This window comes from Notothenia rossii, assembly GCF_949606895.1.
Source record: "Notothenia rossii genome assembly, chromosome: 5".
NCBI lineage: Eukaryota > Metazoa > Chordata > Actinopteri > Perciformes > Nototheniidae > Notothenia > Notothenia rossii.
The window spans coordinates 40,646,701-40,671,020 of NC_136903.1; the positions used below are offsets into that span (position 1 = coordinate 40,646,701).

At 41.3% G+C, this 24,320-nt stretch overlaps 1 protein-coding gene across 3 annotated transcripts in view; it reads left to right on the forward strand.

Moving 5' to 3' along the window:
- Positions 1 to 2,714: 2,714 nt before the first annotated feature.
- The window catches only part of ckap5 (cytoskeleton associated protein 5), a 106,261-nt gene continuing 84,655 nt past the window's right edge, over positions 2,715 to 24,320 (forward strand). Inside the window, exons 1-3 of one of the 3 annotated variants that reach the window (XM_079681521.1) lie at positions 2,715 to 3,088; positions 6,832 to 6,928; positions 23,614 to 23,807. In XM_079681521.1, the coding sequence (XP_079537647.1) occupies positions 6,872 to 6,928; positions 23,614 to 23,807 (251 nt within the window). In that variant the 5' untranslated portion in view covers positions 2,715 to 3,088; positions 6,832 to 6,871. The remainder of the gene's footprint in view (positions 3,089 to 6,831; positions 6,929 to 23,613; positions 23,808 to 24,320) is intronic. The other 2 variants (XM_079681519.1, XM_079681520.1) reach the window with 2 other exon arrangements.

A 24,320-nucleotide genomic window follows, 5' to 3' on the forward strand; every position in this document is an offset into this window, starting at 1 on the left:
GATTAGTATAGTTACAGGAGGGGCCTTATTTTAAAGCAGCCAGTGAAATCTATTCGGGTATAAGATGCGATGGTCCAATCGGCAAAGGAATGTCATGCTTGTGGGGAGGGTTAGAGTTCAAATGCGACCAATCAATGACTTTGTTTACTGAAAACTAAGGTTCCGCTAATCGCAAAATCCAATCTGCAAGACGCAAATTCAACAACTATGTGGGATGCACTTCTGTTGTGTCCTAGTATATATTTTGTTTTTCATGCGGTTAGGTTGTATACACATTGTATGGATTAAAGAACAGAGGGATGTAGGCAGGGTTGTGGTCGGGTCTCCACCCCTTCTCTGACTCTCCGCCCTTTGAATAATTTCAAAAGCTGCAACAAGTTGGACATTGTCACTACCCAATCTGTACTGCGCATGTGCGAGATGGTCCGCAATATTGGAGAACTCCGGACGGCAACCCAGGAAGGACTCTTGACACAGTGGCTTTTGGCAAAGCTGAAAAATAAAACTCGAGAGAGATGAGTTATTGTTATTACAACGTGACTTCACTTTTATTTAACAACTCTTTTTATGGGGTTCTTTTATTTGGGGTTAAGTACATTGTCAGAATAAGTGAGAAATGGCCATATCCCATACATTTTTGCATACATTCACAGTAAATATTTATTCAGTATGATAGCTGTCTAACAGAAGTTAAATTAATGTCTCACTTATTCTGACAATGTACTTAACCCCAAATAAAAGAACCCAATAAAAAGAGTTGTTAAATAATAGTGAAGTCACGTTGTAATAACAATAACTCATCTCTCTCGAGTTTTATTTTTCAGCTTTGCCAAAAGCCACTGTGTCAAATGTCCTTCTTGAGTTGCCGTCCGGAGTTCTCCAATATGGCGGACCATCTCGCACATGCGCAGTACAGATCGGGCAGGGGGACGGATCGGGTAGTGACAGGGCCCTTCTCACTTCTCTTATTTTTCATTTCCTCGCTCTTCGGTCTCGGTCTCACCGGAAGTTGATTTGTCCGCGCCATCTTGAGTAGCGTCCCAATGGCCTTATTTTTGCCGGAGGACAGAGGAGCGAGGAGCGATAATGGAGGAGCTATAATCGAGGAACCACCAGACCATCCTCCGATGAAATCCTCAGACACTCGCCCCGCCCCCTTACTGTGTATCGCTCACTGATTGGACGATGCAGTGCATGCACTGATCTGATGCTTCTTGACATGAGAGCAGTTTCCCAGCGGAGTGAAGAAAATACATGAACCTCACGGGAGTCACTCCTCAGTTTATACCGTGTTTTGTTTCAATTAATGTATAATTTAGTTACAAATATGTGATATATCTGAACAACAAAGTGGTCAAAAATCATTTTATTCATTTGTTGGAAACATTTTTAGGATCGCTTTTTTCGTTTTACATTTTCATTTATTGTCATTTCTATTCAGTCAGTCATTAAGTGCTATTTAAAATGTTAATTTGCTACATATTTAAACAAACAAACAAAGTGTGCAACCCAAAGAATGTTAATCTAACTGGGTTTTGATAGATAACATATATCTTTTTCTTCTCTCAATTATTGTATTTATTTTGTGCACTCCAATCAATATTAATCAAACTATTGTTCGTTTATACATTTTAAGAATGGCGTTTATCTTTTTTGAGAATTAGTTCTTATTTTATTTTATTTATTTGGGTTTACAACAGATGATACAAATGTTTGTGTCAGCAAATGTGTACTAACATAGGCGGGGGTGTGTGTGGAAATAACTAGGCTTGTTTGAGACAAGCGAGACCTGCGCAGACCTCGATCAACGTCTTGCTAGTGCGTTGCATGATGGTTATTCATTTTGACCGACTTACTCTGGAGGCTCGCCTACATGAGACGTTGAAATCTCACGGGACAAAGACGCCCGCAGCCTTGAAAGCGAGGCGCGGCGAGGCGGCGCAGTTCCTCTCCACGGGCTGCGGAAGCGAAATGCTTGATGGGAGACGAACTCGCTGATATCTCGAGCTGAGCGCTCATTGGTGGTTTTTACCACGTGCTGGTGATGAAACTCTCCAATTGGCTCGGCAAAAGTTTGTTGTTGTTTTGTGTCAGTTTTACTGCACTTCCATTCACATTTTTCATCATTGTTCCACAATGTTTATCATCATGAAATTAATATCTATATATGTTATACTATATACCTGCACTGCTTACCGTTTTCATACTTTATATATATTAGCATATTCATACCGACTGTTCGTACTGCTCACAGGCTGCTGTGTATATTTAGTGTATTCATACCCCTCACTGTAAATCCATCATTCAATTAATTCTATATTTTATTCTGTAGATTGTGTACATTACTTTTCACTTTACTGCTTGTTGCACTCCTGGTTAGAAGCTAAACTATATTTCGTTGTTTTAGTACCTGTATGTGCAATAACAATAAACTTGAATCTAATCTTGAGCAGGAACATGTATTTACTTATTACATATCTGACATTAACGATTAAACACATTTGTGCATTCTTTATAAATGCAAACCGAGTCAAGCCGACTCCGGAGGTGGCGGTATGAACCTTAAAGTTGTTTGCAATCCGCCAAAAAACCGAGAGAAGAAGAAGAAGAAGCCGACTTCGAGCTGTCCGACTTCAGGCGATCTTTTTGAGACCTTCCTCGGCTGCGATCGGCTATTCTCATCTACTTTCTAGGCGAGCCGCAGCTCGTCTCAAACAAGCCTACTATCAACGCTTTATTTTGCGAGCATACCGTTAGCATAACATTAGCTATATCATCTTTGTCCGGATGATTGTATTGTTTTCAGTGATCCTGTAGGTCCTATATGTGTGGGCATGTATATGTAATGCGCTCTATATTCATTGCGGATGCAAAATAGCGGAAAGATGAACGGTGAAGCTTGATAGATTTCGACGGCTGTTGCCTGCCGTTGCTATAGACGCTCATTTCAAAAGATGGCCGTGTCGCCCAGAATGCACCGCGATCCCCATTCCTATAAAGATCGACTGGGCTTGTCCACAGTGATCCCATTATCATTTCCGTCTAACTGGACATCCAGCATCGTGTTGTCTCTTAGATTCACACACAGGTAACCCAGCCATATACAATCATTTTCTAAATATAGTGATAATTAATGTTTTACTCTGAATTAGCATGCTAGGTTCCTGTGTTTCTGGAGCTGTCATTTTGAAGTGCGTTGTTAGGCCTGTCTATGTTGGTGGTTGTGGCAGGTTAGCTTATAGCCTTGTTTCTCAGTAGCTAACGATGCCTACCCACCTTTAGCAATAAGAAAAGGCAAACCGTAATGTCTCGCTATGAGTCTATGTTGATACTATGTTTAAAGCTTATATTCGAAGTTATTTATGCATTGTCACAGTGAGCTGTTATGTTGTAACGGCTTTAACCAGAATGAGCGGGGTAACGTGCTAACGCAGCAACCATCACAGTCGTTGCTACGTTTGCTAGTTAATGGCGCTAACTGATTAGCAACCTAGTAACTAACGTCAGCTAGATGGTGACCGCTCCCTGCCACAGTAAACTGGAAACAACATTGGTGACAAGCAGTAAAATGGTTAGCTAGCCTAATTGCAAACGACGGTCTATATTTAAAGATGCAGTCTAGTTTCTAAATCCTCATCGAGCCCCCCCTGTGTTGTTCATTCTTGTGTGCAGTTCAAATGTGCTGTCCACATTCTGGCGGTTTACTTGTCATAACTCTACAATGTGTTATTGTGATTGCAGCCGGCGATATGTTATATCTGTTGTTTGGTTTTGGTTATAACGTTATTGTAATCTAACTTAATTGGTATTTCATTTTCAGTGTAAATGTTTTATTACAATTCAGTGATAATAAGCTTTCAACAAGACAGCTTTAAAAAGTGTAATGACAAGATTAATCTTGGAAGGGTCTGTAGTCATTATGAGCACCTACCTTTTTAAATGGAGTTATGTGCTCCTTCCTTACTGTGGTCTGTTGTCTCCAATATTTGAAGCAAATGTTTTGAATGTTAAAGGATACTATTATGGATCAACATGGCTATAAACCATTTTAAAAATGTATTTGCTTAGTTTGCATTGCTTTTGTAGGACTGGCTCCACTATGACCGCATTAAGAAAAATGTGGGTGATGTCTTTACCCAGGGGTTATCAACTTTGCCCAGAGACCACTTTTTCAAAATGACAGGATGCCATGGGGCATTTAGGACATTAGGCGCTTTCACACCTCAGTACTTTCCCCGTAATTTCCCCAGAAATAGTTCCGATAGTTCCTGGGATGTTGCGTTCACACCAAAACGATTTTGGGACTTTTTTTTCGGGAACCTTTTCACCCCTTTTTATTTCCTGGGGAGAAAAAGGTTCCAATTTCTGATTGGCTGGGCGAATTGCAAACCACGGCCCGTAAAACTCTGAAAAGTTTTTGTGAAGCTGCCATTTTATTTCCTTTCATTATTAGCATTAGCCCAGCGCACCAATGGAGAGAGACTAACTTATGGCAACTCAAAATAAAACGTGGGATCGGTGGAGTGATGAGGAGGTGTCGGCGCTTCTGGCGATTTACCCGGGGCTTCGGGTGGCGATTTACTGCCACCCAAAGTCCCGGACTCCGGGGGGCTCCGGGAAGAAGTGACGTCAGCGGCTTCATTTGTGGCTTCAATTGCGGCTTCATTTCCGTAATCCTCCCTCAGGGACTTATTCAAGTGTGAAAGCAATTTACTAGATAGTTCCGGGGAAATAAAAGTTCCGGGAACTATTCCTGGAAAAAGTAGTTGGTGTGAAAGCGCCTATTGTTACATCATGGTGGTACATTACCTCATGACAGTGAGTGTAAGCCTATACAGCACATGAGGGGCAGAGTTTTACTCTGTGTGTGTTGCAACTTGCATATATATTTATTTCACTTGACGCACACACACGCTTGGCATAAGTTCCACTTGGGACAGGGGGGACATGTCCCACCCCCACTTTTCGAAATCCTGTTTATGTCCCCCCACTTTACAAATATGTTATTTTTTTAATGCAAGCCGTCATAGTTGTAAACAATAAAGTAAGAAATCATTCCAATGTGTACTATAGGACAGATTTAAAAAAACAAAAAACCCCCCAAAAAAAACAGTTTAAAAGGGGAGTGATGTATGCATAAATGAAAAGAAAGAATGCTAACTAGGTAAGATAAGAATAAACAAGTTTAAATTTATTTGTTATTGGTTGTGATCATATTCTAAAGATTTTTGGATTATTGAAAAGTACACGGCTCCCTTTCATGAGTGTTGAGAGCTGTATCCATCAATTCCTTTTGTGCTCAAAGTGCACCAGATTGTTCCATTTAACTTCAACATTCCGAGGGAGCATGCCACCGGACCCCACTAGAGGATGTTAGGTCCACCCCCAAATAATGCAAGTTACAATAATTAAATTGCCTACCTTTTTTATTTTAGTAAACACTGAAAACGGGTCCCATAGACCCAAACAGCACACAAAGCTTAAAGGTAAGCATATAATCAGGGCTGCACATAACTGGTACCAAATTAGTTTCCCACTAATTCAGTCGTCGATTCGTTGGTGACGTCATCACGTGTGTTTTACGCGCCGTTAAGCTCCAACGTTATTGGTCTTTTTATCGGTACTGGAGACATTTCAAAAATATGTCATGTATTATTGATACAAAAACATTATATCGTAGTCTTAGTGTCGCCAACTCATTTCTAACATGCAAAAAGACAAACAAAGGCGTCTATGTATTTTCGATCAGACGAGATCTCTCCCCCGTCTGTGTGCGAGGGGGTGGGGCAGTTTACACACACGCAGCTGCTACATGCAGCAACACACTGCGGAGAGAAAGCGCTCCGAGGTGTGTTTAAATTTTACCCGTCTCGATGTGGACAATGCTCGTTGCCAAAAGTGCTATAAGAGTTTAGCATGTAAGGGCGGTAACACGAGCCATTTGTCTAAACATTTAGCAAAAGTGCACCACATCCAGACGGAGGAATGCACCGGGTTTGACTGTCTTTCTAGTAGCTCTGTAGCCCCATCCAAGAGTAACGTTTCCACGTCAGGTGTTATGTACGCTAGCAGCAACGGCAGCTACACACAGTTAACTCAATTATACAAACATGGATTAATGATTAAAGGCAACTGAGCTATTTATTTTGTTAAAGTTTCAGCTATTCTGTTTACAGTTCTGTTATCACATTATTTAATATGATTTGTTAAAACACTGTTATTTCTTTTGATGTGAAATATTATTTATTGAATTAAAAAGCAATGTTCATTTTGTTCAAAATGTGTTTAGTTAATTTAATAATATATGTATTGAATCAAGTATTCATCTTTATTGTCTTCATTGTTAGTTTCCACATGCCTAAAACAACCTCAAGCTAAATCTAAAGGTTGATGGTTAAATAAGAGCTTTTGAGAAATTGTGCAAGGCATACATTAATAGTCGATTAATCGTTTCATGAATCGATTATCAAATTAGTCGTTTGTTGAAGCCCTAGTCACCTGAAATTGTTCCAAAACACTGATCAATCGATAGGCGAATAGATATTCGTTTGTGTGCTTGTGGGTTATGTGTTTTATGCTGCAATTTGGAAAATGTAGTAAATGCAGTTGTGTTTATCACAGTCATGATTATTAGACTGTAATTTCTCCTGTGCAGTTCTAGTGTTTTATGTCCGAGGAAGAGGTGACAGCTGCAGCTGAAAAGCTAATCTCTCTCAGGAAATATGTTTTGTTTTCAAGAAATCCTCAACAGACTCCAAGATTGTTATACATTGGAGGGTGCACTTATTCATCAGCAGATAACCAGTCAATAATAATGCTGTTGTTTTCCAGTTGAGTACCTTTTGGGGAAGCCCACCCCCGAGTGGCCACCATGGGGGACGATAGCGAGTGGATGAAGCTTCCCGTCGACCAGAAATGTGAACACAAGGTGACTGATGTTTGTCTTCAATTATATTTTCTAAAGTTTATTTCAATCTTATATCTAAAAAGATTTCCTCCTTATCAGATATTGAGAGGAAATATTGTCATATCTCTCCCATCACATACAAAAACATTAGCGCTCTCTTATGAGAGAATGATGATATAAAGTGTTTACTTTTGTGTATATTTTGGATCAGTCGACCAGTAATTGTTTCTACTAATCAGCACACAATTATATCATTGTACGTCAAATGAATAATACTACTTCTCAGGTTCTTTTACTTAAACTAGCACAGTCTCCACCTGAAAATGATTCCTACAGACATCCCTACTATGAAGGTAGATATGGTGCTAAATGCAAGAGCGTGTAAAACCTGATGTGAGCACTTGCAGAAAAAAAATCTGAGCTTGTGTGCATACATTTACACTTGTATAAAATATCCACGTAACTGTGAACCAAATTTGAAATCACAGAAGAAGAAAAAAGTTTTGTGGCTTGTAGAAAAAAAATCAACTTTAGTGATGAAATGTTCACTAAAATATATTTTCCATTACAACTGCAACTTGGTTATTACAACCTCTAGGGATGTCCCAATCACCTTTTTTTGCTCCCGCTTCTGATCATTTGATTTTGACAACCTGCCGATACCGATTTTTCCCGATCCGATCTTTATACAATGCATTAAGAGAAAAAAAGGAAAAAAGCATTCAAGTTGTCCATTTTAAAGAGCATCTTGCATGTTTTTATTTATTCTACATTTATGCTTAAACTTGCTTGAAAATTACAATTAAAAAAAGTGAATGCAGGATTTGATATTCTAGTGGCCGTTTGTCCTAAACTTAAACTCAAAATAAGTTAAAACCTTCAAACGGATCACTTCTGGCACCCTGGGCAGGTAATGTACGCAGTGTAGAAAGTCAACCAATTTCCAGGCATGGGTTCTGTCGTTGAGGCTGGTTTTATTGTTTTCTCGGTCACAAACAATTCTTTCTCCTTGTACAAACAATCCTCTCTCGTGCTGGTAAAAAACCATGTGCCCATTACCCAGGTGCAAAAACAGGTGGTCTGCCACTTCCTGCCTATATACACTCTTACCTGTGCTCACCACTACCCCCAGGTGTCTAAACCAAAAATCACACTAAATAAATTAACCCAAATAAAGACTAACATATAAAGCAAAGACACTAAACTAAACAAATTATTATTAACTTAACAGAATATTACCACAAATATATACTTCTAATGTGAGCAAAATCATAATAAACAAATTAAATGACAAACTACAATTACTATATGCAAAAGACTGTGTAGCTCTAACACTCCGGCCCCTAATTGGGCATTTATCACAATTACTAGACTTAAAAAACATGGAGCTACACACTAAACATGCATTCTCAGGCACTGATGTCTTCTCTGGCAAACCTATGAAGGAAAGGTGTTATTGATGGAAAGAGACAGAGAGAGAGGCAAAGAGAAAGATAGAGAGTCCATGCGGTCACAGTGTTGCCTCCAGCAGCAGGCACAGCTTCGTCACAGGCCTCTCCAGGATACTGGTCTTTGTTTGGAGACGCACAGAGCGCACATGGCCATTCACATCTGCTCTGACTTCTAAAACTCTCCCCATCATCCAAGATCCTCTTGGGGCTGTAGCATCTGCCACAAGAACAACATCTCCAGGTATGAGGTTTCTTCTTAGTGCTGTCCATTTTTGTCTCTGTTGCATCAATGGCAGGTACTCAGAAACCCACCTCTTCCAGAAGAGTTGCGCCATGTACTGTATCTGCTTCCATCTTCTCTTAACATACAAATCATTTCTGTCAAACAGTCCTGGTGGCATAACTGGTTTGTTTTTCAACAACAGAACATGATTCGGAGTAAGGGCTTCCAAGTCATTCGCATCATCTGAGGCCTTTGTGATAGGTCTATCATTCAATATTGCCTCAACTTCACAAAACATTGTTTGGAGTCCTTCATCGTCCAATGTTTGCTGTTTAAGGACTGAGTTAAGCACATTCTTCACTGAGCGAATCAGGCGCTCCCAAACACCACCTTGATGTGAAGCTGATGGGGTGTTGAATCTCCATTCTATGCCGTCCTGAAGAAGGGCTCCTTGGATTTTGTCATGATTCAGAGCAATCATATTCTCCTTGAGCTCACGGCTAGCTCCAATAAAGTTGGTTCCATTGTCAGACCTGAGAGTGGAGACTGGGCCTCGTCTGCAGATGAATCTTCTCACTGAATTTATACAGGAGTCCGTATCCAGCGTGTGTGCTACTTCCAAGTGTACAGCGCGGCTGGTCATACATGTGAAGAGCACTCCATATCTTTTGAGAAGACCCCTGCCTCTTTTAACTTCAATGGGCCCAAAATAATCAACGCCAACATGAGTGAAGGGAGCTTCATCAGGCAACACTCTCTCGACAGGTAAGTCAGACATTTTTTGTTCAAGGAGTCTTCCTCTTTGGTGTCGGCAAACTACACAATCTGATATGACTTTTCTGGCAGCAGAGTTTGCATTTATAATCCAATACTTCCGCATTAATCTGGACAATATGTAGTTTCTTCCAGCATGACCTAGCTGCTGATGAATGTGGCGCAGAATCAATGTGGATACATGCAGGTCTTTGGACAGAATAGCAGGACGTTTAGATTCAACTGGCAGCGAGGACTTGCTAAGCCGACCGCCAACTCTGAGGATCTCACCTTCCATCACTGGGTCCAATCTGTACAGGGGACTGTCTTTGGATATGGTTTTCACACCACTCTGCAGCGAGGTGATTTCCTCCTTGAACCGTTGATGTTGCACATACTGGATGATTGTCAGCTCTGCTCTGGTCACATCTTGAGGTATCAGACTCTGTCCTTTAAGTGTAGACTTAAAGCTCTTCATTTGGCTTTTAACCTGTTGTTGACTGAGTTCAGCAGAAGCACAAAGCTCCTTTCTCTTATGTCCCAATAACACAAGAGTCTCCTTGAACTTAAGAAGCCAAGCAACAGCTACTTGCAGTCTCTTCCAAGATGAAAAGTGATGAATCAGGTGGCTCATAGCATTGTCTGTGTCTTTAACAACAGCATTCACAGTCAAGTCCCTTTTCATCTCAGGGTCAGCACCAGGGATCATCTGAACATCTACGTCCAATTTAGGCCATTCATCCTCGGACTTGTAGAGGAAATCAGGTCCCATCATCCATCTCCTTCCATTCAGGAGGTCCTCTGCCCTCATTCCTCTTGACGCCTCATCTGCAGGGTTCTCCTTAGTCCCTACATACCTCCACTGGTCAACATCAGTTGCCTCTCTGATGACTGCAATTCGATTGGCCACAAAAGTATGGAATCGCCGGCTTTCATTGCATATGTATTTCAGGACTGTTGTGCTGTCGGTCCAAAAAACAGATTTCTCCAGCTTAATCTGCAATTCCTTTCGTAGCATGCGGTCTACTCTAACAGCGAGCACTGCAGCTGTGAGCTCCAAACGAGGAATTGTCATTTGCTTCAGTGGAGCAACTCTGGCCTTCCCCAGAGTAAAAGCAACATGCACTTTATTGTCCTTTTCCAGTCTTAAATACGATACAGTTCCATACCCGACCTCACTGGCATCAGAGAAGTGATGAAGCCGAACAGTGACAGGGTTGCTAAAGTCTTTAGGCTTGACACAGCGATCAATCTTGAACTCCGCCACCTTGTGGAGATCTTCCAACCAGCCAGCCCATTGCTTGGAGAGAACATGGGGAATAGCTTCATCCCATCCAAGATTTTTTCTGCACAATTCTTGCAGTAACATCTTAGCCATCATGCTGAATGGAGCAAGGAAGCCTAATGGGTCGTAGAGGGAGCTGACCACTGAAAGAATTCCTCTTCTCGTCTGCGGTCGCTCTTGTAGAGAGGCCTTAAATCCAAATTGGTCCGTTTCAACGTGCCACTGTAGTCCTAATGTACGCTCAACAGGAAGTTGATCTGTATCCAAATCCAGGTCCATCATGTCCTTTGCTCTTTGGTCTTCGCTGACAGAGCGTAGCACTGCACGACTGTTACTGGCCCACTTTGACAGAGTGAATCCTCCTTTGTGCAAGAGTGCAGTTAAATCATGAATCATTTTCCTAGCTTCCTCTTCTGAGGCCACTGAACGGAGGCAGTCATCGACATAAAAGTTGGTTTTCACTGTACTCACAACCTCTGGAGGGAAGTGTTCTGCGTTGTCCTCTGCAGTCCTCCTCAAGGCATAGTTGGCACAGCCTGGCGATGATGCAGCTCCAAATAAATGCACCTTCATGCGGTATTCCTGTGGTGCCTGTGCGGTGTCACCATTTGGCCACCAAAGGAAGCGGAGAAAGTTGGTGTGCTTATCTGAGACATGAACCTGATGAAACATGGATTGGATGTCGGCCACAATTGCAATAGGCTCCTGCCTAAATCGGACAAGAACTCCAATGAGGCTGTTAGTAAGATCAGGGCCTTGCAAAAGCTGGCTGAGTGATGTTCCTTTGTATGAGGCTGCACAGTCAAACACAACTCTGAGCTTGCCCTTCTGAGGATGATACACCCCATGGTGAGGGATGTACCAAACGTTCCCATTGTTCTGTGTCAGCTGGTCAAGAGGCACTGGTTCAGCATGTTGCTGTGTTATCATTTCACTTAGGAACGTAGTATATTCTTCCTTAAACAGACTGTTCCTATCAAACTTTCTTTTCAGGCTACCCAAGCGCTGTTCTGTAACATAACGATTATCTGGCAGAGTTACATTTTCTTTTCTGAATGGCAGGTCAATGCAATAATGGCCTCCAATTAGTTTTGCTGTGCTACTAACAATATCCATGAACTTAATGTCTTCTCTGGACATTTCCAACTGCTCTTCTGACGACCTCTCATTGAAGTCATGGTTATATTGTTGTACAAGCATTTCTTGCAGGTGTTCAACAGAGATATGGTTTGCTGATACGGAAGAATAGCCACTCTTACTTCTGCAGCCTCCACCATGAAGAGGACCATTAAGGACCCAGCCAACTCTGGTTCTGACAGCATAAGGCCCTTCATTCTGGCTGTTTATCACCTCCCACGGCTCCAAGACCTTCGGGGTGTCAGTTCCAATAAGCAGGTCAACACTTGCATGAATGTCATAGAGTTTTACATCCTTCAAATACAGCCATGGATCAAGATCTGCTTGTCGTGGAATGTTAAGAGTAGACACAGGCATAGTTCTTTGAGTTAAAACATCAGGAAGCTCTATAAAATCTTCAGCACCCATACCAGACACTTCAAGACCCGACAAAACGTGAGTATCCACAACTTTTCGTTGTCCCATTGTTTTTAACAGGATGCTTGTCTTCTTACCCCGCAAATCCAGTCTTTTTGCCATGGCTTCAGTACAAAATGTGCCGGAACTGCCCGGATCCAAGAAAGCATATGTATGCATGGTCTTGTTTGTCAGTTTACTTCTGACCTTTACTGCAACAATTGAAAAGGTGGAATCATCTTCCACACCGGCCCCAATGTGGCCACACGTCTGAGAGGTTACATTTGGCTCATTTGGAGGACTCAGAGAAGGTTTGGCTTGTTTTTCGGATGTGCCTTTATCCGGTCTTTCAATGTGGAGGACTCCAGGGTGTTTCTGGTGACATACATAACAATCCAATCGACTCCTGCAGTCTTTGCTTGTATGGCCTACCTTCAGGCAACCGAAACAAATGCCCTTGTCCTTGATGAAGCTGATCTTTTCCCGCTGTACTTTGGCCTTAAACTGCCAGCACTGATCCAGTGTGTGGCTCCTCTGCAGGCAGAACAGACAGCAATGAGTGGAGGTGATTTTATTAGTATATCCTGCAGGCCGTGCCATAGCGTCTTCCCTCATAGGAGTGACATTTGTAGCGTAGCTGCTTCCCTTCCTTCTGTCTCCTGGCTGGCTGCTTTTGATGACTTTGGGGATATTATGTTGAGAGTCTTGGATGTTTCCAAAAACTGGATCTGAGGCAACTTTCACTTGTTTCTCAATACAATTTACGAGATCGATGAATGTAGCCCTCTCCCCCCTTCTTTCCTTCAGATCACATGCAACATTCCTCCATTTTTCTCTCAGTTTGTAAGGAAGTTTTAAAATGATGCTTCTCATGTTAGATGGTAAGTCCAGTTCCCTCATATACCTCACTTGTTCTGTTAGATTTGTACATCCTCGGAGAAACAGAGCGAATGATTGTAATCCTTTGACATCTTCACTTTTAATAGGGGTCCAGTTAAATATTTTCTCCATATAAGCATATGCAACTTTATGTTCATCTCCAAAGTGCTGTGCGAGAAGACTTTTGGCTCTTTGATAGCCTTGATCTGGAGGTAGATGCTGACAACTATGCACAAGGTCTTTAGGCTGCCCCCTAGTGTACTGCTCCAGGAAGTGCAAACAGTCGCTCTGATTGTTGGTTTTCTTCTCTACTGCATTTTCGAAAGCTCTAATGAAGGAGTCATATTGAATAGGGTCTCCATCAAAAACAGGGAGATTTCTTGTAGGGAGAGCAGAGTACATATTTTGCTGAACCAACAATGCAGTGATTTCGTTTTGTTTGTGCATAATGCTCATCATGTCATTCTGATTGTTACCAGCAGTCTGTCTTTCTAGATATGGAGCTTCTGGCTTAGCAGGCCTTTCGTCCATTTGTGCAGCATATGCAGATCTTTCTTTTTGCCTTACAACTAGTGCAGGATCAAGGGGGGCTCGGACATGATTTTCATGTGGGACAAAAGTGTTGGCTTGGGGATTTAAACTGATGGACCTTTGAGCTTTGCTTCTCTCCAAATAGGAGTTCATTCCATCAGATCGAGCCGACCCACACCGTGAAGAGTTCCTTTCTAAAACTTGAATCTTTGCATTAGTTGCCGCTAAATCAGTTTCAAGCGCCAATTGCTCCTTTTCCCTACGGAGCCTTTTCTCTTCCCTGCGGAGACTTTCCTCTTGTGCTTCAATGTGATGCATCTTTTTTAAACCTTCAGAGCGTTTGAGAAGAACTGCTTTTTCGGCCTCCGCCTTAATGCGCGCTGTGGATGTTGCAGACGTCTTTGATACACCAGTTGCACGTGATTTTACAGAACTTCCTTTTACACTTGAGATGTTAGAAATACTATCCTCAGGTCTTATTTCATCAACACATTCTACGTCGGAAGGTTGAGGTTCAATTGGCTTCGAATATGGACGACCGATTTTAGACAGCCACTGCTTTACCTCTTCAATAAATTCACGACATGATTTCATCTTTTTCTCAAAGTTCGTAGTTTTTGCCTGAAGTGTTTGATCATCTTCTGGTAGAGGCATTTCCATAAACACTTTGTGCAAACTGCATGCATCTTCGTAACACTTAATGAACAAAGCGAGCTGAGCGTTTACTGCATCGGCATTGTCGTTTAATTCTAGTAGAGGACGTATTTTATCCATTAGCTTTTTAGCCTGCTTAGTTTTTGCAGTGCGTTTCTCTTGACAATTTTGTATGTAAAAGCATATTCCTTTTGCGGTCAGTTTAATTGACCGTCTTGATGCTGGCCTTTCCTCATCGGATGCCGCTGACTCGTCACTCATCTTATACACTTGCGGATAACACTGCGGTCCCGCAATCAGGCAATAAGTCGAGCAAAAGGTGGCAACACTATCGAAAACAACTTGGTTTAAAACGAACAGTTCTTTTTCATCCACATAAGTCACAAGCTGGGCCTACACAAGGCTTTATCTTCTCATGAATGAAGGCCGTCTCTTGCGTCAATAATCCAACAAAGCGCACAGCGAATTAAAGCAGTCCAAGTTTATAACTGAGTCTTTTCATAAAATACTGATTTTCACCATCTTCCTATATGGCGTTTTTAAAACAGTGTACATACCATGTGGAGATTTCTTAGATCTGGACCAGGTCTTTGTCTCTCAACAGCAGATGCTCCATGAAAAATGATTAAAACAATCCAAGTTCCTTTCCCATCGGAAAGCCCACTCCAATAGCAGGTCCGCAGGATCGTATTCCAAGGAAAGTTCTTCTTTCTTTAATCCATGAGCGGGTTTTTTACTTGATGTAGTGGCCGTTTGTCCTAAACTTAAACTCAAAATAAGTTAAAACCTTCAAACGGATCACTTCTGGCACCCTGGGCAGGTAATGTACGCAGTGTAGAAAGTCAACCAATTTCCAGGCATGGGTTCTGTCGTTGAGGCTGGTTTTATTGTTTTCTCGGTCACAAACAATTCTTTCTCCTTGTACAAACAATCCTCTCTCGTGCTGGTAAAAAACCATGTGCCCATTACCCAGGTGCAAAAACAGGTGGTCTGCCACTTCCTGCCTATATACACCCTTACCTGTGCTCACCACTACCCCCAGGTGTCTAAACCAAAAATCACACTAAATAAATTAACCCAAATAAAGACTAACATATAAAGCAAAGAAATTAACTAAACAAATTATTATTAACTTAACAGAATATTACCACAAATATATACTTCTAATGTGAGCAAAATCATAATAAACAAATTAAATGACAAACTACAATTACTATATGCAAAAGACTGTGTAGCTCTAACAGATATGTTTTACGAGACATAAGGGCAGGAATTCAGAGGGAAAGGAGCAATTTTGAGCTCTGCTCTTAAAAACTGCTTTTTTTTAAGGTCATACGTCAAACGCGTCATATTACATCACACAGGGGACACATCTCCGCTCTCTGACCGCGGGTATAGTTAGTAGTTGCGTTGAGTAGAGCGGTTGTGTTTTAAGGAGCTGGTATTTTTCGGTAGTTTTACATTGTATTTCACCATTTGTAATCATGGTGCAGTATTGTGTTTGTGCAGGTTGCATAAATACCAGCCTGTCAGGACATCGAGTCCACAGTAAAAAGGACCGGAGCTAGCGTTCGTTCCTGGGTGCGTTGTGCATCCACCTCCCTGCAGCACATACTCTCCACAGCTTTATCAGGAAACCGTATTACTTCTCTCTCCCCCCCCCCCTCGCTGCTCTCTCTCTCCTCCGGTACACGGCTCCGTAAGACATTGCATTAGGTAACGCTGTGGTGGCTGTACTGCTCCAGCCGTCTCCTTTGTGTTTGTTTGTTTCCCCCTGTCTGTGTTGTTTGTGTGGGCGTGGTGGCTGTCAATCCTGGCTCCCGGCTCAACCTCCACTCACCTGCTGCAATCAGCTGTGCACCCTCCCCGACTACACACCTGCTTTCCATCAAGCCATTTACAACGACATATCAACGGAGGCTCCACAACCTTTCTCCGCCAGATCGTCAAGTATCAGCCGTATCTCGCGTCTCTCCTCCGGTACACAGCACCGTAGTGTGGAGTTGCATTAGGTTACGCGAGATACGGCTGATACTTGCGCATTAGTTTCTGTTATGGATCAGTATCAACAGTCCTGCCAGTAAGGTTACTATATTATCAATGCTACTTTAGTTATAGCCTGATATATGATAGCTAACTTTACAATGTTGTGATGTGACGTTAGCTAACATTCTGTAGCTAATGCCGGTCACTCACCAAGATAGCTGCCCAGTTCTCCACTGGTTCTCCTCACCCCACAGCTCAATTTCTCTCCGATGGCCGTTATTTCTTCTAATCCTTGGCTGCTCCTGGTCTCTTGGACGCCAAGCAGGCTCATAATTATAAGGTTGTGGTCCGTCATATGCATTCGAATATTCATGTTCAACTTCTTCTGTGTCGAAACTAGCATTGGGATCCATGTTTATTAATACGTTACACCGGCCGCTCTCCCCCTTGTGTCCCCCGTGTTACGTCACACGCGGGAGGTCACGTGCCGAGGCTTTTTTATGCGGAAGTGAACATTTCTTACAAAAACGACGCCAGATTTTTAGAAAATCTAGTGTATTCATCATTTTCCTACACATTTATTCACAGGTGTCTTTAACCTGGAAGTTGCTCTTTAAGGTTATTTTTTTATTGAAATGACTCATTCTATCCAACGTGGATAGCTTCACAACAGCAGGTTCACCACAAAAATAACCATGTCAACAAATTGAGTGCAGATAGTGCAGTAACAAAACAAAAATAACTCTATTGGAAAGAGGTAGCTTGACTAGCTTCACAAGTTCACATTCAGTCACAAATAATAAAATAGAAATTTGGCTTAGTGCAGAATTCTAGCCTTAAGACTAACTATGAATGAAATGATTAATTCAGCTATCTTGGCTGTTATTTTGTTGGCCTTTTCACTGTTCTGGGGCAGTTTCTCTTTCCTTTTTAAACGTCTCTGAAAGTGTTGGTTGTTTCAGTGCCGTTACCTGAGTGGCCGCTTTGTACTCGTCCTGTTCTTGGTGGTGTTTGTGTGTTTGTTTCTCAGGTGGCGTATTATATTGGTCGTGTTGCAAACCTCCGCCTTGCAAACATTGCATCTGGCTGTTACACTGCCTTCGCTTTCAATTTTAAAATACTTCCAAACTCCTGACATATTCTCTGTCCCGACTCCGGAGTCACCAGCTGAATGTAGCCTCTCGTTAGCTTACTGCTACTATTAGACACTGCGCCATGCCCACTCTGTTGCCAGGTTTGAGAGAAATAAGCAACCAGGTCTTGGTTGCTTATTTCTCTCAAATCTGGCAACAGTGTCCAAAAGAAGCAACACATACCTGATGTGTCATTATAAACCAAAACTAAGGCCTCAGGATGACTTTAACACGTGAATGTGGTCATTTTTGTTTTGTAACATTAAATAAAATAATAAAAATAACGTATTAAAAAAAAAAATCCCCGATCTTTTTCTTCCGTTCTTTTGAAAATCACGTGATCGGCTCCGATCCCCGATCACGTGATCGGATTGGGACATCTCTAACAACCTCTCAAATCAGTCATTACAACTTCGCGAATCTGCTCTGTGGCAGTATAAATCCACAAATCTGCGGCCTTGACTTTTTCACACTTCTTGCGATAAATGTGTCTCTAAAGTAATTTTCACCTGTATATGTGGGGGGAAGGAGGGGGTTGGAGCCAAGGGGCGGAGCCATCAGAACGAGGAGGCGCAAGCTCGAGTCAGTCACACACAAGTGACTACTGTTGCCCTTTCACACCAACGCTGCTCCCGTTCTAGGTCCGTGCTTCGCTCACAACAATGAGGGACTGCGTCGGGTCGATGATCTTGTTCCTTTTAATCACTTGAAGCCAGATTAAATTAAATAACTACTTCTCCAACCTTGTACTTTTCTCCAGAGTGCCGTGGTTTCATCGTTTATTAATGTGTTACTGCGGCATTTACTGACCGCTGCAGTGCTGCTCGTCCACTGGAGTTTATTCTCCCGTTAACTCACAGCAGCGCCCGCTGTAAAGTATTCACTGTCTGACTGTCACACAAGCAGCTGATCAATATCCCCAATTCACCAAGTGAATGTGTTTCAGTCTGAATTGACGCTGTTTGGCATCACAACGCTGTTATGAAAGTTTCTCTGGTATAAAATGGGTGATGTTAGCATAGCAACCGAAGCTAAACAGACTATATTGACTAGGCTACTTGTTGCTTTCATTGTGGCATAAGCCGTTTTCTACAGGCACATTTTGCCAGCGTATTTTTTATTATGATTCTACTTGTGATAGTCGGACATGACAACCTGTGCAGCCCACGTATTGATTCCATCCGATAGCTGCTATAATACAAATCAAAACGTCTGCCCCCTCCACAATGATCAATAACAGCGAACGGATGTTCAAAGTAAGGTACAAATAAACAGAATCACACGAAGCCTGGTTACTGGCTAGTGCCTGACTTTATAAAGTGTGTTTTGTTTACATGTGTGTGTGTGGTTGCGTTCTAATCACTTTGCTCAGTGCTACTGCTTGTTTAAACTTTTATTTGCCATACTCTCCATAAACTGTTAATCTCGCCCCCCTCCGACGTAAGCGTGACGTATGTGGTTTATACCTCTAGACCAGGGGTCTGCAACCTTTTTGGCCAAAAGAGCCATTTTGCCCCCTTTTCCACCAATGTTTTTTGTCTGGAGCCGGAAAACCTATTTGATAGCTTATAAAGTTGTATATATTGTAGGGCTGCACGGTTTTGAAAAAAACGGACATTGCGTTTTTTTTCCCCCTGTGGTATATATTGCGTTTTTTTTTGTGACCAACTTTTTTTTTTTTTTTTTTTTTTGCCCTCACAAAAGGGATTTATACAGATACAAATTATATAGACAATACAAAAAGGAAAAAGAAAAAAATATAGGGAATCCCTTTCCCATGCCACCCCGTCCCTCTCTCTTCCCATCCATCTTGCCATTTCACAGAAAATCCTACCTGATGTTTTTTAGCAATCGTCTGAGTTCATCTATATATTATTTATATTATAGCATAACAATTTATCCACATAAGATACATTCATACCTTTTTTTTTTTGATATTGCGTTTTTTTTAACTATATTTAACCGGATGAAGGATTTTAGTCACGGACGTCTGGATCTTAACTGGTTGACTCATCAAACCTTAAGTCATGATCTAACATGTCATGATAATGCAGGTTGCATACCCTCAAATAAGGGGGTTCATCTGTGAATGAAGAAGAGTGGTGTCTAGAAGGGATCCAAGAGATTAAACGCATTACATTAAACTATAGGAAGCTTCATTTTCACATTAGGGAATTAACATACGTGACAAAATAGGTCATTTAACTTTTTATTCCACACTGAAAATCTTTTTTGTGCAAATAGCAGCAAAGTAGTGGACATCTTTTAAACAACATTATAAAAATAAAATTAAGAACAGCTATACACCAGCTCCCTGAGTGGTTTACAAAATTACAACTTAAAATAAATATAATTTGTCATAAAACCAATAACTTGAACTACTACATAACAATATCAACTTGTGAACCATTTTGTTTCACAAACCTTTTTTTAAATCAAAATGTCTTAGTCAGTGCAAAGTAAAACAAAGTGTTCTTGGTCATCATGGCTAGCTTAAACAAATAAAGATCTGCTTTCTTTCTGAACAGAGCACCTAGCAGTTAAATCAATCTGAACATTTCTTTTTCACAATTTCAACTGTTGCATAATGTAGTCAAATATAATAATTTGACTTTTTAAGCATCTGTATGCATTGCTCAATCAGGCTTAGAGGTTTTTGGCCAAGAATACTAGTCTATCCACTAATGCAGGCTTGAGACAAGAACGTTGGCAAGTGACAATGTTGCCACTTGTACTGAAAAGCCTCTCTGAGGGGGCACTTGTAGTAGGTATGCATAGGTACTTGCGGGCAAGCTTGGCGAGTTGTGGAAAGACTGCTTTGTGTGTTTTCCACCATGCAAGTGGATCTTCCTCTTTGTCTATTGAAGGTGTTAGCAGGTAGCTGTTTAACTCTGCTTCCACAGCATCCTTTAGGTACTGAGACGAATCAGCCTTTGCTGCAGCTTCGCTCTGTTTAAAGAAACTTCCCAAAGACCTCTTGCCTTTCTTTGCCTGGGACGTGCTAGCCACTTCGCACTCCACTTCAGTGCTGCAGCTTGCAGCTGCAGTCTCCTGGCATGTCATGATTGTCGTCATCATCTCCGATGTCACTCTGGCCTTGACTTGGGGCTTGCGGTCTGCTGTGATGAAGTCCATCTTGAACAGGGGGTCCAAACAAGATGCCATATCTAGCAGCTTCTGAGTATCTTCATCTTCATATTTCTCGTTCAGGTAGTCCCTCATCTCTTTCTTCAACTTCTTGCTCAGGTCTGTGTCTTCTTCTCGCATTAGCAGCATTGACGAGTTGAAGAGGTGAAGAACTGGCTTCACATAGGAGACACTAACGTAGTCTTCCCCTGAAAGTGTGTCTGTGAACTCCAGCAATGGGCCCAGGGACTTGCTGACAGATTCCAGGACATCTATATCTTGACCCGGGGATTAAAGAGCCGCATGCGGCTCTGGAGTCGTGGGTTGCCGACCCCTGCTCGGCCGACACTTTTTTCGAGCTTGGTAAGACCGGTTTTCGGGTGCTTATCAGGCACAAGCTCCGAACCGGCCCTGGCACCGCGTTGGTGTGAAAGTGTCAACATGCAGGGCCCCGCAGTAATCCGGGTCGACCTGACATGGCTGTGAGACTGACCCGAGCTTGCACCTCCTCGTTCTGATAGCTCCGCCCCTTCGCTCCAACCCCCCTTCCTCCCCCCACATCTACCGGTGAAAATTACTTAAGCGACACATTCATCGCAAGAAGTGTAGCAAAAGTCAAGGCCGCAGATTCGTCGATTTATACTGCCACAGAGCAGATTCGTGAAGTTGTAAAGACTGATTTGAGAGGTGATAATAACCAAGTTGTAATGGAAAATATATTTTAAAAAGATATATTTTTCTGCAAGTGAACATTTCATCACTAAGTTCATTTTGTTTCTCCAAGCGACACAACTTTTTTTCTTCTTCTGTAAGTTTAAATGTATGCACACAAGTTCGGAGTTTTTTTCTGCAAGTGCTCACATCAGGTTTTACAAGCTCTCGCATTTTGCACCATATCTACCTTCATACCTACCCTGTTTAATTGAATTCTTATCCTCGAAAGGCTTTGGGAAAAGTGGGATTAAACCAATACTCAAATTCAAGTCTTACTAACTTCCTCTTAACCAATCGACTATGACATCAAATTTAATATAAAAAACTTTAAGCATCTAATCTGGAAAGATGCAATGCCATATGTTTATTTATAGTTTTCACATTTTCTAAAACTCTGTATTATGCAATGCTCTGCAACAAATAGGCCTGTAGGGTTGCTCTATGCGGCCCAGTGGCCTCTGAACTAGGGCTTTTTTTTAATAGTATTTTAATCTCGATTACGATTTTGGCTTCCAACAAAAACAACGTACCGTAATTTTCGGACTATAAGCCGCGCCTTTTCCCTATTTTTCGACACTGCGGCTTATATAACGGTGCGGCTAATCTATGGATTTTTACAGCTAACGGCCAACACCTTTAACTCTATGGGCTCTATGGCCGGTCCGCGGACCCCCACCTTTAAGCGGCGGGTTCCAGCAGGAAAAGCTGGAGGCCGGAAAAGTGTGAGACAGGTAGCGCGCAAAAGTAAAAGTGGAACCGAGAGTGGTATGCCGCTGCTGCGGCTTATATTCAGGTGCGGCTTATAGTCCGAAAATTACGGTAATCAAAATAAATGTCAAATCCGGCCCCCCCCTTCCTCCCTAAAAGCCCTCTCGGCCAGGTTGTGTTGTTACTTGCAGTCTGTTTAATAAATCCATATAAACACGTTGCAAGGGAAGCTTCAGTTGCAGTGTCTTTACTCTCCGGTCTCTAGCGTACAGTCAAATTTTACTAACCTCGTCAAGCCGGAACCTCTTAGCTACTTCTTGTTTCCGGATCAGGGGTTACCAAAATAAGAGTACTGCGTGTAGCAGTATAATTAAACATTACAGGTTGTGAGTGACATTAGTTATCATATTTATATATGTTTAGTAGGTTGTAGAAGTGTGCTCCAAAATATTTGTTGATCTTTATTAGTATTTATTATTTTGATATTATTTATTTAAATGTAGATATAAATGTATTGGTTTTTTATTGGTTTTTCAGTTGAATTATACTTAAAGTTCAGGGTAATCAACTGTTAAAAACATACTGTTCAATCTATTATATATATTTTTTAAAGTTCAATAAATGGATGTTTTCACAGTCAATGGATAATCGTTTTTAATAATCGTGATATCAATATTGACCAAGATAATCGTGATTATGATTTTTGCCAGCCCTACTCTGAACCCTGTCCTGGATACAGGGATGATTCTGGAGTCTGGTTATATGCAGCCTAATACCTTGTTTTTTTCCTTCTCACTCAAATATTACTTGACAAATGCATATTAATCCCATAGGTATATAGAGTTCTGAAGTGGGAGGCCCACTTTTACAACCTATACATTTGTGGGCTTCTAATGAAAATGGTTTTCTTGATAGTGTGTCTATAAAATGACTTTCTTGATATTAAAAGTGAATATGTGCTTCTCTGCAGTGGTCCAAGTAATATTTGTTCCTAAAGTGGTAGAGCAATGTTTACCAAGAACTAGGGATGCACTGAAGTGTGGTGACAACACCTGATGTTTATCTTTTTGCTACGACATGTGGCCCAGTACTGTTCGAAGTCATTTTTTCCGGACTTCTTTAATTTTGAAGGATAAATACACGGACTGAGGGCGATATAGCATAACTTTATAGTAATTTGCGGCGCATCGGCCAAGTATATAATAATCATTAGTATGGTTTGGTATGCGCTGATTAAATTGCCATTGGTCCAACCCACAGCTACCCCATTTATATTAGAGAATGTACAAAACATTGAAAGCAAAAACTGAAGTGGAACTATAGCAGAATAAGTCGAAGGGCACTCGCAAATAATAAGCCTACACCAAGGCCATTTCCATGAGTAAAACACATCGTGTGCATCTGCCCCTCTGTTTGAATGCACTCCATCAGTTAATGTTCTTCCTTGGTCACTTTTCAATCATGTTTCATGAAAATCGGGCAAGTGCTTTTCCTGTTATTGACTAAACTTAAGGCAAAAGAGCCTGGAATAAAAGCAAGTCGTGCACACTTGAAGGGAAAATGGAGAAGATGAAATAACGGATGTTATGAATGTAGGTCATGCCCTGTCGGTTTTACAGGAACTGGTAATTCATTTGTGTGTTTATACATGCTTCTCTTTCTTTTTTTTGAAGGAAGACATTTTTTGTGTTTATGACCTAACCCTTTCTCTTTTTGTGACTCTTTTCCAGGTTTGGAAAGCCCGTCTGAATGGTTATGAAGAAGCTCTTAAGCTGTTCCAGAGAATAGAAGATGAGAAGAGTCCAGAGTGGGGGAAGTACCTGGGGCTAATAAAGAAGTTTGTCACTGACTCTAATGTTGTGGCTCAGCTTAAAGGCCTGGAGGCTGCCCTGGCCTTCATTGAGAATGCTCATGTAGCTGGAAAGTAAGTAAAACATTTTTCAAGCAGGACTCATGTTGTTCTGAACATTGCCTTAGTCAGGGAAGAAGGTGTTAAACACACTAAATTAGCAAGTCTTAATAAAAAAATCTTTCCCCTTTTTGCTTAAAAATGTTTTGGAAAATGCTGTGTGCAGTCGTACTCCGAGTTAACCGGCAGAAGAACTTGGTTTCTGTTATTTATGTTAGTCGACTAATAGCCTTTACGACTATTGGTCGACCAGAAAATCTTTAGTCGATGGCACCCCCTAGGCTGTTGTTGTCTCTAGCTTTGGGAATAACACTTTTCACTTTATTATATATATATATATATATATATATATATATATATATATATATATATATATATATATATATATATATATATATATATATATATATATATATATATATATATATATACGCATTTCAGCATACAATATTAATAAAAGTGGAGTACAGTGCCAGAGTTTTTTCCACAGCAGGGGATATTGTAAACGCCCAAAGATCCTAGCTTCTA